Here is an 18,014-nt window from a genome sequence, read left to right as displayed (position 1 = left end):
TTCCCTGCTTTATTTCATTAGCTTTATTATTATTATTATTATTTATTATTACTGTGAAATGTGTAATATGTGTTCTCCAGGCTTCTTTTACTTTTCTCAGCTTCCATCTCTTCCAAGGCTGACTTTCTTGCTTTAAGGATCAGCTCAGAGGAAGCTGTTAAGCCAAAGTTTGTTTTTACTTGATTGGCTTTAACACTTCACTCCATTTGTTCTCTCATCTCACTTTCCTTCCCGTCTTATTAGAAGCAGGATTGCTCTAATGCAAATATAGTTCAAAGAGACAGGAAAAAGAGAAAGAAATCTGAGTTCTCCTCATAGCAGATATCCTAATGCAATATCCAAGGAAAAGGGAGATTACTTTAAAACAAGTAAACAACCAACCTCAACAGTGTAATTGAGGGTGAATATATGTGTTGGGTGTGTTTACCTGGTGAGAGATGCTCTTTTATTCGACTTAAATATATGTATGACTTAAAGGATTGAAATCAAGCTCCTCTTCTGATTTGGTTTATTCCCCCTTAAACAATCGGAACTTGGGGATTTCTACCACAGAGAGCTGTCTGCACAGTGCACTGCATTGAGTGCACTCTGATGTTGCAGAAGATTATAACCAAAGAAGTGGAAGCAGGGTGCCCCTCGTGTTATTTTAGAGCTGAATTTGGCCTTGCTGTTACTAAACCTTTCTAGATATTTTTACACATTTTATAAACTTCTCTATATGCTTGTTAGGCACGGGTCTCTAGCACAATGGAATTTACCTTGGCAAAAACAGATAGCACTTACATATAAATTGTTCTTCACAAATAGAAAAAAAAAATATTATCTAAATGCATCCTACTGAGAGTTCAGTCATTGCTATGCAGTCAACCAACACCAACTCATCAGGCACTGAGTGCCCAGGGCGGTGGTTGGTGGGTGCACTCCTCCCTCAGGCACTGACCATTGCAAAGCCCAAGCATCAGCCAGGGGCTGCATTATGTCTTCAAAACAGGGGCAAAACCTTTGTGCCAAAAATTTTTTTACAAATTATTCACAGACCTTCTGCTGGTCATATCCCAGGAGGGGATTTCACCCAGCATGATTTAGGATGACAGGATGAGTCCCTCAAAGCCTCACAAATGTCACTGGCTTAACTCCTTCCAACTTCCTTCAGCTATAGTTTTTCAGCTTTTTTTGTAGGTCTGTGGGTTCACTTTTTCGGCTCTATTAGACAAAATACTAATTTACTTTAAAATATTATCACTTAATCATCTATACTGTACTTTACTTATTTGCCTGCTTTTAAATTACAGCAAGAATGATAATGCAAATTTCTTGAATTTTTTGAAGTCTGCACATGTGAAAATCTTCCTGACTTTAAATCCATTAAAATGAAATTTATTAAAAAAGAATTCTTGTAATTACCTATAAATTCATTAAAGATCAATGATTAGTAGCAGAAAAAAATACATAGTTTGTTAAAATTCTATTAATTGAAACATTCTACTTATTAATAAAATTTGACCCGCTTTCTCCTGTTTAGAAATGCTTTTTCCTACTCAGCTTTTGAAAGCAGTCCTTTTGGTTCCAGTTCAAAATATAAAATTCAATTAGGAATACAGGTAAAACAGTATTTTCGGTTCCACAGTTTCCTAGAAGTCTGATGTATCTTGCCAGAATTGGGATGAAGAGAATAATACTGAAATTTGATATACAGAGGGGCAATTAAAAAAGAAGAAAGTAGTCTTATTTTAACTATCTTTATTCACTTCTAAAGCTAGCTTTATTTATATTGCTTTATAATTTGCTTAGATGCAAATTTAGCTATTTGAAAGCTCCCTATATGCCCAGTTCAACTCTCAGTTACACCAAAACAATGATAATGAGGCCTTCTACATTAGTAAGATGTGGCATAGGATTTGTGTAAGTTTTCCAAAAAAACACAGGGCCAGTGTGCAAGAAGTTTACAATTAATGTCTTTTTGAGTCTTCTGGTTTTTGCTGCTGCATTCATACAGAATTTACTATTCCATTTCCTCATTGGATAAGGCCAAATTGACACAAAAAGGGATAAATAGATGAGATCTGCCTGAGCTACAGGTTTTAGATGGATGGCTGGCATTCAAATACAGCACTCATTAAAATAATGCTGACTGTTTGCTCAGTACAAATGAAATACTTCAGTATTACAGCAACCATAGCCAGGGGGGCTTTACTGAACTCTCAGAATATAAAAAGATAAAGGTTATCAAAAGATGTCATAAAAAGAACTATGACTATGTCTAGATTAGGGAGGAAGGAAGGAGCTACATTCTTTTTTCTTTCCTACTGCTATTTCTTGAGAAATGCAATGGGACAAGTCATCTAATTATATATATGCCATGCTTCCTGGTCCCCTTGGTCAGAAAGCAAAGTCTTTCAGAAATTGTCATCATTTGAACAAGCTGATTTCTCTAATGTTTGTCATTAATTCTCTAGCAATGTTGTGCTCTTTTCTTCCTACCACAGTAAGGGTTTGGTAATAGTTTCGACAAATACACGTACTCAAAAAGCTGACACAGGTAAATGGAAATACAGAGGTGAAAGCAGCATATTCCTTCTCACATGTGCACTAAATTGTGAACCAGAGGTAGCTCATTGCAAATATTCTGTGTAAACCACAATAATCTCATGCACTGGTCCACATAGGGTAGTGCTGGACCTCAGAAACTTGATTGTCTCCCTCCTTCCTCCAAACTAGTGATATCACCACAGCAAGGAGCCACAGAAACTGCTACAGTCCAACTGGCCAACAAACCATCCAGTACCAGCCTGCAAACAAGCCTGCAAAAGATGTCTCAGAGCTCAGTAACTGGTAAATAAACAAATTCCTAAACAAAATACTGTGCCTTCTGCAATAATGACCAATTTATTTTCCACTGCTATAGCATCAGCCAGCCTAAGAAGACATACCTAAAACTTATTAAGCTATTCATGAAACAAGAGCATGAAGGCTGAGACCACCAGCAGTGCTAAAATTCAGTACAAAGTGGAAGAGGATGGGAGGATGCTGGGATTTCAAGATGCCCCACAAATCTTTTCTTGTGTAGAACAGATGGGCTGGAACATGACTAACCCCGACAGAGGCTCTGTGGGACAACACCTGGGGAGATGCTGCAAGACACCAGGTGAGAGCTAGGCAATGAGTTCATGCCATCATACCAGTGCCCTCCCTCCCACTGGCACAGAGCAGGAAGGGCATGAACATGACCTTGTCCTCACTTCTGCTCCCTCCAGCAAAGCTGAACTGACATATAAAGAGCATGCTACATCCTTAAGAGAGCCACAGAGCTCCTGTAAAATCCTTGGGAGAAATTTTGGATTAATCAGTCAGGGTTTCTCTAGGGACAGCAATGCAGACTCTCCACTCCCAACACTGGTTTATAAAAATGGCCTAGCTTTGAATTTACCTTCTGAGATGGCTGTCAAAAGAGCCTTTGGACATGAAATAGAATTTATAAGGGTGGTGACTGAATTTTCTCTCCTGTTCACCAGAATTTACACCACACTATTTCTCTCACTTTCCTTCTACCTCTCTACACGTCTGTTTTCTGCTGTGCATTTTTTCTCTTAATGTTTATCTTTTTGGGTGATATAACAATTTAAACTGCTTCTCATGTAAGTACTCCTTTTTTTTGATAAGCTTGGTTACCTTCCGTGGAGCTTTCGTCTCTTGCAACCTTTTAGAGATTAGATAAATGCACTAAGCATGCTATTAAAGCCAAGGACATATTGTTTAATTAATGAGAATACTAAGTGTTCAGTGTTATTCTCTATACTTTTTCTAATGCTGATTTTTGTTACACCTACCATGCTCATTTTGGGTACACTTATTGATTTGTTTGAAACCATTCCTAAATATTTCCCTTGAGATATTACAATAATTCCTTACATTTTAGATGTGATTGAAAAGCTTCAATTCTTCCTTTCCTCTCAAAAAGCTAATATCGTGATGGCATAAAATGTAAATTATCTGGCAATGGTCTGTAGGGAATTCTGCCTGCCATGATTTCTCCCCTTTTTTCCCCTTTGTTACACTATTTCTATTTTACCTCCCAATTTTTCTTTGACTTAACCTAATTAATTTTAATTTCCATCCAATGTTGAAAACCCTTCACCTCCCTGAATTTTAGGTGCATATATGGAAACATATGAGTATATATGTGTGTGTGTGTGTGTGTGTGTGTGTACATACTCACACTGAACTGCATTGTACAGCTCTATACACTTGCTATGGTTTCCCAGTTCTTCATCAGTTTTAATTTGCCATCATAGCCAAAGCTGCAACCCTGTTTTAATAAATTCTGTATCAGATGGTTTCATTTCAGAAGGAAGCAAGAAACAAAGCTTCCACCTGAAAATTTCTGAAATATTCTTGAACACAACAGGTTAGAAGAACATCATTAACTGCCACAAAATCCAAACTAATTCCACCAACCTGGCCCAGTTCATATTTATGCTTAAGATAATTTTAAATGACTCTTACTGATTTTTTTTTCCTAGTGTTGACATATGGTCCGCTAGTCTGTTATTTCTATGAGCTATCTTTATTAACCTTTCTAGTAGATTTTCCCTTTCTAGTACATTTTTGTCCATACTGCTGTATCATTGTCATATATAGTGGCAAATAGTATATTTTAGTAGTGTTTTAGTTACTTCATTCTTAAGTTCTTTTGTGGTTTTGAATTTGTGCAAGTCCTGGTGATGCGCTGCAATTTAATATCCCCTCTTTTTTTTATTTCTCTATTTCTGACCATTCATCCAATTTATCACCTGAAAAATGTAAACCCAGGATAGATACTTCTTTATCACCCACATCAGAAAAGATACACACCAAAAAATAAAGTTTTGGGAAACATGTTTATAGTCCTCACCTTTCCTGTCTGCTAAAACCTCTGGCCATACCTTAGCTGGTCTTCCCTCATTGTATCTAAATCTTTGTATAATGACTTGCCTGTTACCCATCTTCTATCAGCTCAGTGTAGAGAAAGTCCATTGCTAAACATGATTTCCCATATACCAGCACAATGCTGCTTTTCCCTACAGATATGTCATGATTTAGTGGCAGCTACTTCAGTTCTGGATCTGCCTTGAACAAAAGTTTTCTACAAACTCCACCTGGCAGTATTAGTAGTGGTATGTCTAAGTCCAGAGGCAAAAAAAAGGAGCAATCACAAGTCACACTCATTTAGAAGTTTTACAGTGAGTTAGATTCTTAAGTCATTTAAGTGCAAGTGATCTCACCACATAAATTTTCTCTAAGTACAGTCAAAACATTGAAGCATCCATATCTTGTATTAAAATCTCTGGGGTAACAAAATGTACAAAAGCTTCAGACACACAGACTTTACTATCAATATAAAACAGAAAACTCGTTTCCCTAAGGAGTTCAACTACAGGCTCTCAAGTAAAAAAAGGCTGAATGAGTTTCATCCTAAGCAGTAGGTCATTTGATAAATATTGTCCTTCCAAGTCTATGCAGAGTACTTGTTTCTGTAAAAAAGTCTCTTCTTGAGGTTAAGTCTAACATAGATCAGTTTTATTAAGTAAACTGTTCTCTATAGATAGCCCCTTAAGTTGAAGAGTATCCACATATACAAGGAAATGTTTCAAACATCCCATTTCAATTTCAACAACTAGGCTGTAATCCCAGCAGATGCACACAGTAACTGTCAAGTTTTGCAGCTTGCAGAGTTATTGAATAAGCAGTTAGAAGCCTGTAAAACTGTCTGTGACCAAGTTGATCATCACTAAGAAAATCCATGCACATCTGAAAAAATGCTCAATGCCATAACCTGTGGCATTGTCTTTCCTGTATATTGACAATGCCTACCTGGATAGTGCATGTTAATAAACCATTAAAAAATACCTTGTTAGTGGAACTGTAAAGTTTTGAGACTCATCTATTTAAAGAGAACAAAAGGGTAATTTAAGCAAGCTGCAGGATCACTTTCAGTGCTCTTGCAGGACAATGGAAACAACTCTCATTGCACCAACTAACATTGCCTGAGTGTTCTAAAGTCAGAGAGGCTTCTGGCAGGTATTTAAAATTACATATACAAGACAAAAACATCTTTTACATCCTGTAAAGCTCTACTAATTTTGGAGACTGTGTTGACCAGTCAACCTACTCAGCAAGGAACAGAAGATGCCTGTGATGCTCTGTGATGCATGGGAGGCTGCAGAATCTGGTATGATCCTCCCTCCTGGAGAGTGTGTTTCCTGCCACACTGTCTCATGATCTTTCTCCACATCTACCTCATTTATACGCCCTTCTTATTTTGTTCCTCTTTTACCAGCAAACTCTCAACAGGTGTATCCTGCATAACTGGGGAAGATTGGGACCCAAATAGATTCCTTCAGACCAAACCTAACAGCTGCTAGTTGCATCCTTTCAACAGCAGACAAACTCACAGTTCAGTGTCAGCCAATTTTAATTTATTTTTGTAGTGTAAAATGAAATTTGAATCATTAACTCCCACATTGATCCAGCACTAGCACTAGCTTTCTTCCCCCAGGGGCCCATGTTCATGGGAAGCCCTCTCTACCTGCAGTCTCTCTGTCTCCTTTCAGTCTAGAGATGAACAACAGCAATGGTGATCACCCCAGAGGATAGGGAAAGAAAGTTTCTCGGTAAAAAGATCAGAAAAAGTCTCATCATGCTGTATCAATGCCTAACAACTCATTTTAGCCCTAGCCTTCCAACTTATTTCCCACTGATCACATAGCTTTGTAGCCACAGAAACAGCACTTGGTGTGTCCAAAGAAAATCAGGGCTGGAGCATCTGAGCAACAGTCCCTGCACCATGACCAAATCCAATGCAGCTTCACTGACAAGAGACTCAGGGGAAGAAAGAAGAAACAAGTTCACTATCACCTCAGTCTTCTCAGCAAAGGTTCACAGAAGCATGAAAATCAAACTGTGAGGTTTTATTTCTGACCCTTGAAAAGATTTGGGCTTTTGAGCTGCAAGTCTGGCCTTTGCCCAGGTGGTAGCACTGAATTTGTCATCCTCTCTCTCACTAGGTGTGTATATAAGGGATAGATACATCAGTACCACGTTTTGTTTGCACACTGCTACATCCTATTTCACGTTTCTCAAGTAAAGTCAACATTTTCTAACCTTAAAACACTTAATTTATAAAAATCTGCTCTCGTTGGCTCATTTTTATTTGAAAATTCCAACTCAACATTGTTACTAAGAAATCTCATCTCCTCCTGTCCCTTTGCCTCTCTCACACATGCATGTGGAAATGGCATCTTACATATGGGCTCTTAAACATTTTTTAATTCCAGGACAGAGTTATTCTCTTTATTCATGAACACTCCCCTGAATGCCTGCATTAAGAGTTGCCAACTAAACGGGTTTTGTTCCATCTGCTGTGACCATTTTCCAGCACTCTCTCTCTGATTCACCAGCATCCCTCCTCACCGACTCCATCGGGAGGTCTGCAAACAGCAGGGCAGAGGCTGCGGGTAAAGGGAGGAGACAGAGCTCTGCAGACCTGAGCAGGGGTTAAGGAAAATGTGGTGGGCAGTTAAAACAGGGCAGATATGGCAGTGTTTGAATACCACTCCTGAGCCTGGAAGGTGCATTTAATGGGACTGTAAAACTCACGCAGCATCGTACCTTGGGGTAAATTATAGCTCACCCTCAGCATCACCTTTCTGCGGTACTTACTGCCATTAAGTGCTGGCAGTTCAGTAGGCTACAGAACTACCAATATACATTTGACAAACACTTCTATCAATTTTTTTTCTACTGGTGGGTACAAAAATGGGGAGAAATGCAAAAAAAGGAGATGCTTATTTTCAAATTGCCAGAAAATGCCCTAAAATAATGAACAATTTTAACTGTAAGATAGTTGAAAGCAATAAATTTTGATCTATAAGCTATTTATGTTGTGATCTGTTTTTTCTATTGCTCATAAACGAAGTAATTTATATAAAAAGAAAAGGAACATAAATTCACGTATCTATCTACTATTCTTCATGTCCAACGGAACAAGAGGTGGGTTGGGATATAGCCTGCTCCTTAGAGCTGACTGGTCTATAATTTTAAGCCTTAAATCCTGTAATCAGGTTCAGTAGTACAGCCCTGCATCTGCAGAAAGCCTTGCTGGTCTGCTAGCAGCAACCCATGAGGTACCAGATCCTTCTGAAGGATCTAAAGATTTAAGCTAAACAAAATTTGGTTTCAGAATGAAAGTTCATTCTGTGCTTATAGTTGGAAAATATAAAAGAAAGTACAGGAAAATTCATACATTTGGTCTGTGTTATCATTAAATTCAATGGAGTAATTTCAAATCAGTAATGACATAAAAGTAATCTGAACTTGGCCTTTGAGGTTATATTCCATTAGTTTGCTAATACTGTGTAAATTCTATATTTGAGAGCTATCCTGCAGTCATCTTGGCCCCTCTTTTTTAATGGAAAATTCTGCTTAAAGTCTGATACAGCTTGGGCCATTATTTTATAACTTCTTTTTAAATCAAGACTAATTTTTTACAGTCCATATTTGTGTCCATGCACAACATCAAGCCAGAGAGAGTGGCGAGAACAAATTTGTTTTCAAGTTGCCAGTCAATAAATAGCTCCAGCTAAAGAAATTATGCAGAAAATAAATTCCTAAAACACACCATAAAAATCATGTGTACAGCTAGAAAAGATATCTGACTAGAGATACTAGTTCCATACCTCCTTATGGTTGGTGAGTACCAACTATTAAAAGCCGACAGTGTCAACCATTTGGCATATTTGTTGGCCTGTTTTATTTATACAGCGTGTCTAGGCTAGGCACAATTTCACTGCTTTCACAAAGTGCAGCTTGGGCTTGATGAAAGAAAACCTACAGTGGTGACAGAAATAATCTGAAAAGTTGCAGAAGTAAAATACTTGCTAGGTTGAATACAGGAATACCTTCAGCATGCAGGAATACCTTATTGTGTGTTGTCCCGCTCTGGACCTAAAATGGCTGTTTTGCAGGGAATGTTGTTGCCTGGTGACCAAAAGTGCATCTCCTAGGCCACAGAGGGATGTGAACATTCAGAAATTGATTTGTTCCTGTTGCTCTTGAGGAGACCATATCCGCAAAATAGATTAAGCCAGCACATAATCATCTATGCATTCTCCTTGCTGGCATGCTTAAACTTGATACTGAAGACAGGCCTGTGATTTTGAGCTACTTATCAACCAGGCAAGGGTAAAACAGAATAATACCTCGTGCACTACTGCCCACAGAATATGAAAGTAGACCAAGCCTGAGCTACTGTGAGACTGCAAGACACCCTGCTTCAATTAAGTCTGTGTTGTACATCTAACCTGTTCCGGTGCAACCTCCCAGTTGCTATCAGGCTCTCTTTCTTTCATTAGAATCAAGTAGTTAATTAGCCCCAGCCTGTCCTCTCTCCTTCTCTCTTTCCCTTTAACGCAGCAGTAATGATGTCTAATTACCAGCAGCAGTGGATTACAGCACCATCAGGAGCAAATCTCTGGCTGACAGCAAAGCTGAGCAGCAAATCTTAAAGCTTCAAGGAGAGAATAATTCCTAACAAAGTATTTGAATATTTGCTTATTTTTGACCAGCTTGTAACTGTAGAGTCCAACTTGTAATTTTGTCCATCTTGTTATTGAACAGGGAGTGCTCATGCAGTGATTAATTTTAAATTGAAACTACTTTTACCTATGGTGAGATTAAGCTATGGACAAAAAGAGGGAGAGGATGAAGGAGAAATTCACAGTTTGGGGCTGTGCTACCATTTGGAGCTCTCTCTGAGGACTGGACAGGCCCAAAGGTATGGGATAACCATGAGAGAGGGGAGAGGAAAAAAAAAAATATCACAAATTAATAAACCCTTAAATAATAATTAAGAATTAAAGAAATGAGAGAATGGGATTTTAAGGCTTACCAACAATTATTGTCTGATGATAATCCAAATTTTTCCCCCTGTAACTTATCATTGCCATCTGGGTGAAATTCTAGACCTCATGAAGTCAATAGGAGCTCTGCCACTGACTTTCTCTGCACCAGGGGCTGCATCCTTGTTCTGTCAAACACGTTCTTTCTGAGCCTTCAGTGTCTGGCAGTGCTGCCCTGGCCCTGGCAGTAGGTCACACAAACCACTGCCACCCTGTGGGTCTGCTTAAATACTCCTCTGCCTTCTGTGGTGGGATAGTGACATCAGATTCAAGGGTTTAGGAGGGGCTGGCATTTGTTTTTCAGAGCCGAATGTTGCCGAGCATCCCCTTTTCCCATTTATGTTGGACAGCAAATTTCTAATGGCCAGCAGGAGGAAATTGTACCTCCATAAAGGACCTCTTCCAAAAAGGTTTATATGTCATTGCTCAGGTTATATACAGATATTCAGGAATTGTTTACAGATAGGTCATGCAAACTTTTCCTTTCCTGATTTCATTAGCAGTCCTAATTTTATTACAATTCCTGCTTGGTTGCTAAACTATCTAAAGAGAGTTAGTCCTATATGAATATAAATACATACATATGGACATACAGAGACATTCACAGCCAAAGGTGGGATTCTCACAAATGTACATAAGACCTTCAAGATGCTCGACCTCTCACTGAAATCCCTTGTGGGAAAAAATAAAAATAAAAATAGATTCAGTGTTCTTAAAATGGAAAACAGAATAGAAGGTGGAACTCCCGACTTTCATGGCCTAGCAAAGGTGAGAGAAAATAAATAAACTGATCATCACTGAGTCTTGTGTTTCAGAGGACCAGAAAAGCACTTAATTTTTAAATTTCATCATGTAAAATTAAGGTTATCCTCTTTATTTAATAAAGTCGGCAATGTCATTTTTAAAAATACTGAATTTGCTTACAGTTTTGAACTCGCAGTGAAAATACAGTCTTGGGAATAAACAATCTTGCCCATTGGTCCTTCAAAATAATTATTTCAGTGAGCAGAAGAGATATTTAAAATTACTAAGTTAATTGGAGACTTCTGCTTTAGGCAACCTTTTTGTTATAAATTGTATCTGTGTTACTGTCTGGGCTCAGAGATGAGCAATCAATCCTGTAACAGTAAAACACAGATCTGCCAAATCATCTGAATCTATAGACAGACCTGAAACACTTCAGTGAATAAAAATGATAGAGAAGGAAAAAACTGTCCAGATCTTCTCTTTTACTTCAAATCTCCATATTGAAGATCTCCTTAAAATTAATTTCCCACTTCTGCCTCCTCACAGCCATGACGGCACTGATGACAAGGGGGCAAATACAAGCCAGCCCCTGGGAATGCCCAGGTTTATGACTTCAGCAAGGCAAAGAGAGGCAGATTTCCCCGGCAGCCTACGTCACAACCCAACCCAGAATACTTTCCAAGAAGCCCCCTTTGCTGCGCCACCCAGCAGCCTTCCCGTTAGGTCCGGATAAGCTGCCACTCCAGGAAAAAAAAAAAAAGAAAAAAAAAAAGAAAAGAAAAAGAGAATATTGCTCATCCAAGCCAAATGCCCAGGCAGGAATATTTTTAATTGCCGGGTTTCCTTTCTCGGCTCCCCCTCCACACCCGCCCCACGCACAGACAAAAGAAGCTTAGCTTGCGTGACCCAGCGCATAAGAAGTAAGAATAATGATACATTAAGACTTCAATAGGCAAAACCTACTTGCAACCAACAGTCCCCATCTTCTTAAATAGGAAAATCTGTCGCTCCTGCCACCACCAAGCATAATAGCTCTCCCGCTGTCAGACCTGCGCCGAGCCCGTAACGCCAGCGCCTGCCGGGGATGCCACGCTACCCTAGCGCATCGAACGGAGTGCCGAGGGGCTCCTGCGACCCCAGAAAGTGTCACAAAATACACCCTTCCCTCGGCCATGCGGAACCCCGTCCTCCCTTTGTTGAGCATCCTCTCTCTCCCGCCGCCCCTTACTAGCGCAGCCGGCGCTTCACAAGCCAAGCCGGGCACATTCGTGGCCGCTCGGCGGCGGCGCCAGGGCTGCGGGATAACAATAAAGAAAAAAGAATAAAAATAGTACTAATGAAAAAATAAATAAATAAATAAACCCCCAACAGATATCCCGGGGAACCACCGCCCGGCGCCGCGCCTGGCTTTGTGCCAGGCAGGGTACCCCCGTGCGCCATCCATCAGCCCCGCCGGCGGCGGGGGCCGCTGCCCGGGGCGGCGGGGCCCGGCACAATGGCCGGAGCGGCGGCGGGACAATAGCACACCCCAACCCCGCCGCAGCGGCCCGGGGGGAACTGGGGGGAACGAGGAGGACGAGGAGGAGAACGACACCGACCCGGCGGGGTGCGTTGTGCGCACGATCGCTTTAAATAAAAGGACCCACAAAGACCTCGGCGGTGTATAATGTGACAGGCAAACGCAACATGGTGATGATGACTTGGGGGAAGAGGGAGGAAGGAGCCAACTGTGGCTGCGGCTCCCCCTGCGCCTCTCGCTCCCGGAGCGGGCTGCAGCGGCCGACATAGAACAAGGAAGACAATTCTCTACTAACCGTGGTTTTGACTGGCACGTACAGCACTTGCTTCCCTCCTCCAGCACCACCACTGACCTCGTCCGAGTTGCCGAGCTGGAAGCCTTTAGATTTGACCCAGAATTTGAATTTGGCATTATCCGTGGAGCTCGACTCGGAGCCGTTCAGGAGCTGGACGATCCGGTCGTATTTTTTACGGGTCACCGTCTTGGTTTTTCCTGAGTCCCCGTAAGTCCTGAGACACCAGTCCTGAAACTGGCGGTACATGTCCCGGTCGCTGCTCTCCATAATCTCCTAATACACACACGCACACATGCACACGCCGGGGCGCACACACACACACTCGCGGACACGCACACAGACACGGGCAGACACACGGACACGCACACACCGCCCCGAAGCGGGCCGGGGTGCGGGGCCGGGCCGCCCCGCCGCACTTTGCACCTGTTCACCCAGCGCTCATGAAAAATGCATCCACCTCCGAGCCGGAGCGAAGGAGGTCCCGGTGCAGGCAGATCCCAGCGGATTTTTTTTTCCTTTTTCTTTCTTTCTTTTTTTTTTTTTTTTTTTTTTGTTGTTGTTGTTGTGGTGGTGGCTCGGGGGGTAGGGGGTCGGGAGGGGGATGGGTGGGGGGAATCAGCAATCAATTCAATAGTGTGGCAATGTTCTCCTTCATTTTTTTTTTTTTTTCACAGGAGGAAAAACGGATCTGGTTGAGGTTCCTCTTATCCTTCCACAGTACGTGATCAGTCTCTTTAATAATTGTACAAGGCAGGACTATCCCACTGGCTCCAGCAGCGTCTTACCCGGAGAGGGTTCGGGTGGATAAATAATTAAAATCCTATCCCTCGGCTTAGCGAAGAAAAAAGAAAATATTGACTCGGATCCTTCTTCTTTTCCATACATCAACTGCACCCGGATTCACCCTGGATAGTGCAGGTGGAGGGAAAAAAAAAAAACAAAAAACGGAAAAAAGAGAAAAAGCCCACCCTAGTCCGCCCCGGCAGCCCTCGGCAGTCTTCTCCGAAGGCTTTCTGAGCTTTCTGTTTCTGTCCTGGCGGGCTGTGCCTCTCCCCAAAGCCGCCTCGCCGCGCAGGATGGAGGAAGCACTGAAGGGCACACTGGTCTCTTTGCTCCCCCTTTATTCCAAGGCTGGGCGGCTTTGCTTCAGATATCCCCGCTCCGGGCATGAAGGTACTGGAAAGAAAGAAAGTTCTTACCTGCTATTTTCTAAGCCTAATGCATCCGATCCGCTTTTAAAGTACATAATTTTTAATTTTTAAAAAATGATCTGTGAGAATTTCACTTCCTTATATTAAGTCCCATTGAATTTTCATATGCCTTTTCAGGAATTTTCCTCTATTTATTTACATAGCAATCCCAGCCGATGGAAGGGGAAAAAAGAAAAAAAAAAAAAAAAAGAAAAAAAAAAAAAAAAAAGGAAAACCCATATATATGAGATAGGCTTGGATATTGGACCAGAGGAGAGATCAGTCCCAGGAGGATGTTGGTACAGGAAAGGAGGCGGCTCTCGTTGCTCTGCCAGTGTAATGATGGTGCTCACACATGTAGGACTCCTCGGGTGCGGGGTATCCTTTGGTCTCTGGGCTAAACTGGCTACAAGGCATTCAAGTAAGTTTGCGTGCGGATGCTGAGCACAAACCCCCTTTTTGTAAAAGGGGGAAGAAGAAGAAAAAAAATCCTGATTTTTTTATCCCCCTCCCTTTGCCACAGCTTCAGTTCACGAGGGAGACCTCCGCGCTCCCCCCGGTCTCCCCCGCCGCGTCAGGCAGGACACCCCCTCCGCGGGGGGGGAAGGCTCCGCCGCGGCGCTTCCTCTCGTCGCCCCTCCGCGGCCGCGCCCGCCCGCGCCTCCGCCATCCAGCGCCCGGCCCCGCGCCCCCGCTCCGCAGCCGTGCGGCACCTCCGCGGCTGGGGCACGAGTCCGGCCCGCGCCCGGCCGCGGGATGCGCGCTGGGGCCGCCGCCGCGCTGCGCTCCGCTCGGCCGCGCCGCTCCGCGCTGCGCTCCGCGCCGGGCTGGCGGCGGCGGCGGCGGCGCACCGGGCCGGGCCCAGCGCCGCTCCGCGCCCCCCCCCGCGCCCTGATTGGCCGCCGGGACAAAAGTTTCTGTGGCGGCGGCGGGGCGGCGCGGGGGCGGGCCGCGCTGTCCCATGTCGGGGTGCTCCCGCCTCCGCGGGCGCGGCGGGGCGCGGGGGACGGCGCGCACCCGGCCCGGGCCCACGGGGGGTGGGGGGGATGCGGCGGGGGGGAGAGAGGCGAGGGCAGCGTTTCCATGGCGATGTCTCCGGGCGCAGCCCCCCCCGCCTCCCCGCGCGCAGACGGAGCGAGGGGATCAGCTGACATTTCATTAGCTGAGGACCTAATTATTGCTTATTGGAGCAAGAAACGCGCGCAGGGCCGTGGCGGGGGGCTGTCGGCCTCCGCGCCCCCGGCGGACATCCCCTCCGCCACCCCGCCCGCGGAGCGGAGCGGAGGAGGGGCGGCGGTCCCGCGCCCTTTGCGCCGCCCCGGCCGGCGGGGCCGGGGCGGGCCCGGTGGGATCCCTGCGGGACACGTGGCCGCTGCCGGGCCGGGCTTTCCTTCGGAAACGGAGAACGAAGCCCGTCCGCCGCCTCCCCCGCGGCCCGGCCCCCGCCCGGCGGAGCGGAGGGGCCGCGCTCGCCCGGGGCGCCCCCCTCCAGCGCTCCCCGCATCTCCCGTCGCCTCCGGGACCGTCGGCGCAAGCCGGATCCGGGGAGCGCAGCCGCGCGTTGCGCCCCGCGGCGGGCGGGGCTCGGCCGGCCGTGCCCGCGGCATCGCACCCCGGCTGCGGCGGGCAGCGAGCGGCAGCGGCCCCGCGCTTCGGCGCTCGCTGGGCGGGAGGGGAGTCCAAAATCCACCGCAACCCAAACACGTGCCGGTTTCGGCTTAGGTCGCTGAAATGAAGAGGGCTACGGGGTTCCAGTGCTGTGCCTCGGGTGTCTTCTGCAGAAATCCCACCTGTGTCTGGGTATCCTGTCACTCGGGGCCTAGAAAGGCCCAGTGGAAAGGCAGCTGTGTGTTTTTCCTGCCCAGACCTAGGCGGTAGTGAGCACCCTTCGCTTTCACTCCCTCGTGTCCTGCAGAAAAAGGCTTCCATGGGCTGTCGTGCTGTTTACACCGAGGCTGGATTTCTAGTGCAAAAGCCGAAGGTGCTAAGAGAACCAGGAGAAGCTCCTCCTCACACACCCCGGCCAGGACATGCAGGTCCGCTGGGCTGGCCCTGCGCGTGGGCACCTCAACCCGGCCTCCATCTCCCCAGCTAAACCAACTCACATGTACCTATCCTCTCCTCTCTCCCCCTCTTCCTTTTCCCCTCTTTCCCCTCTCCCCTCAGCCCTATGTTTGCTTTTCTGCTTTCTGTCTGGAAACACCACCTCAGACACAGGCAAAGCTGGGACAAGACTATTGTTTAAAAGCAGCGTTCTGAAGGATGTTTGTGTTGCCAAAACCTTTTCTGCCATCTGTAAAATCTGAGAGGACAAGCCAGCACAATGGGCAGAGAAAAGTAGGACTTAGAGATAACCCAAGGAAGCTTGAGACTTTTTGTTGGCCACAGGGCCCGCAAATTATCTTGGCAGCCCCATTTTAGTGTTAGAGGAGCACGGGACTCCCGTCCATCACAGGATCTAGAGGCGAGGCAGTAACAAAGGAACTGCTGTGCGGAAGGGGAGCAAGGGGAACCTCGCTGAACTCTTACCCAGCAGGCTTTATGCGATGTAATATTGCTTTAATGTGCCATTAGATCCACATTTAGAAAAAGGGTCGTAACATGGATTGGGCTGCACTGCTAAACAATTCTGTCAGATAATTGTTCTCAACCCAGCCTCCTGCTGAGGGTCTCAGTAACTCCCGTATCACACTGATACTGTGCTGTGACTGAATCCAAGGTACACACACAAAGCAAAAGGGATAAAGAAAGATGTGACAGAGCCAGGAGTGACGATCCAGGCAGTTATAGCATGGATGAGTAAAATGCTTGAAATAAGCAGGAGTGGTTTAGTAGATCAGAAAATAATTCCATATCCAGGAGTATCACTTTGGGTCACGTAAAGAGCCCTGTGCCTCAGAAGAGACACATTCCTAAATTCAATCAAGTTTGGACCGTGCCTTAAAAGTCCCAGAAATATTATTTTTTAAACTTTTGAAGTTTTGTTTTGAGGCAGGAGAGAGAATCATATAATGCCAGAATAATTTGGAAGGAATCTTAACGATCTTAACTAGATGATCTTAACGATCATCTGCCATGGGCAGGGACACCTTCCACTAGACCAGGTTACTCAGAACCCCATCCAGCCTGGCCTTGAATGCCTCCAGGTATGGGGAGCCCATAATCCCTCTGGGCAACATGTTCCAGTGCACCACCACCTTTGTAGTACAGAATTTCTTTCTAATGTCTAATCTAAGTCTTCAGTTAAAAGCCATTCTCCCTTGTCCTAACACTACATGCCCTTGTGAAACAAACCTTGGTGAAAACCACCTGTGGTGTGAAGCGGGGATGGAGAGTAGAAACTCAAGCAATACTGAATGCAGCTGGATTTCTTTCTCTGTTTTACAGTTAAGAATTTTGATTCGTCTTGATGAAAGATATGGATGTTTCATGTCTGTTTCCAGTAATCACTTGGCCAGAAGTCCTAGGAGCATCCTGGAACCCCACCCACCCTGCCAGACAATGTATCAGCACAGGATACAAAAATTATGCTTACCATAAAGAACTGGTGATCTAAAGAAGGTCAATTGCATGGTACATGGCTTCCTTTTCATATAAATATACATTGCAGAGTGTATTTGCATAACCTATACTCATTACATATACATATATATGGTTTATGTGTGTGTGAATAGTAACTTCAGCAGAATTTATATGGTGAATTTAGATTCAGTGCAGATTTTTGATCTCACATTTTGACATCTTCTGATACTCTGAAAGTAGTACTCTCAGATCATGTATTTAAATTAGAAGAATTACATGGGGTTAAGTTCACTGTCTGGTTTGGGATGGGTTTTTTGTATCAGAATTAACAGAGTTTAATAAAAGAGTCTGGAGTCTCCTTGCAATGAAAAGGGCTTGTACAGACCCTCCTCCTTTCAAGAGTTCTAATGACACCCTGTTACTCAGCTGAAATTGAAACTCTCATGGCATCCTTGGGTAGAGGGACTGTGTTGGTCCTTCAGTGCTGTGGACTGAGGCTGTTCTGTGTTCTGCATTCTGCAGAACTCACTTGCCTCTGCCAGAAAATGAAAGTTTCTCTCCTCTGGTGTGGAGACACCACGACCTGTGCCTTGCTGGCTTGATTGCTCTGCAGCCAGCCTGAAACAATACACCACCAACAGATGTGTGAACATTTCCATTCAGTGGAATGAAGTGTTAGTTGCAAAACAGAGTTTTGGTGATTTGAATTGCCTCATGTGCATCAAGCTGTGAAAGAGGTTTAAAGTAAATCATGAATATCATAAATACTGTATTTTTTGAATTATCAGCTCTAACAAGTCCACTGG

The 18,014-nt window shown here is 44.4% G+C and overlaps 1 protein-coding gene across 2 annotated transcripts in view; it reads right to left on the bottom strand.

The window, feature by feature from the left end:
* The window catches only part of NOL4 (nucleolar protein 4), a 188,774-nt gene extending 175,855 nt beyond the window's left edge, over nucleotides 1-12,919 (bottom strand). For both annotated transcript variants that reach the window (XM_088054532.1, XM_088054537.1), the window contains exon 1: nucleotides 12,497-12,919. In XM_088054532.1, coding sequence (XP_087910658.1) covers nucleotides 12,497-12,763 — 267 coding nt within the window. In that variant the 5' untranslated portion in view covers nucleotides 12,764-12,919. The remainder of the gene's footprint in view (nucleotides 1-12,496) is intronic.
* Between the last annotated feature and the right edge of the window lie 5,095 nt (nucleotides 12,920-18,014).

Source organism: Pseudopodoces humilis, chromosome 1, assembly GCF_049639895.1.
Source record: "Pseudopodoces humilis isolate 2021_Gansu_Grassland_sample_001 chromosome 1, ASM4963989v1, whole genome shotgun sequence".
NCBI classification, from domain to species: Eukaryota; Metazoa; Chordata; class Aves; order Passeriformes; family Paridae; genus Pseudopodoces; species Pseudopodoces humilis.
Note: the sequence above shows the minus strand (reverse complement) of the source record. Positions and strands in the feature narration are given on the sequence as shown.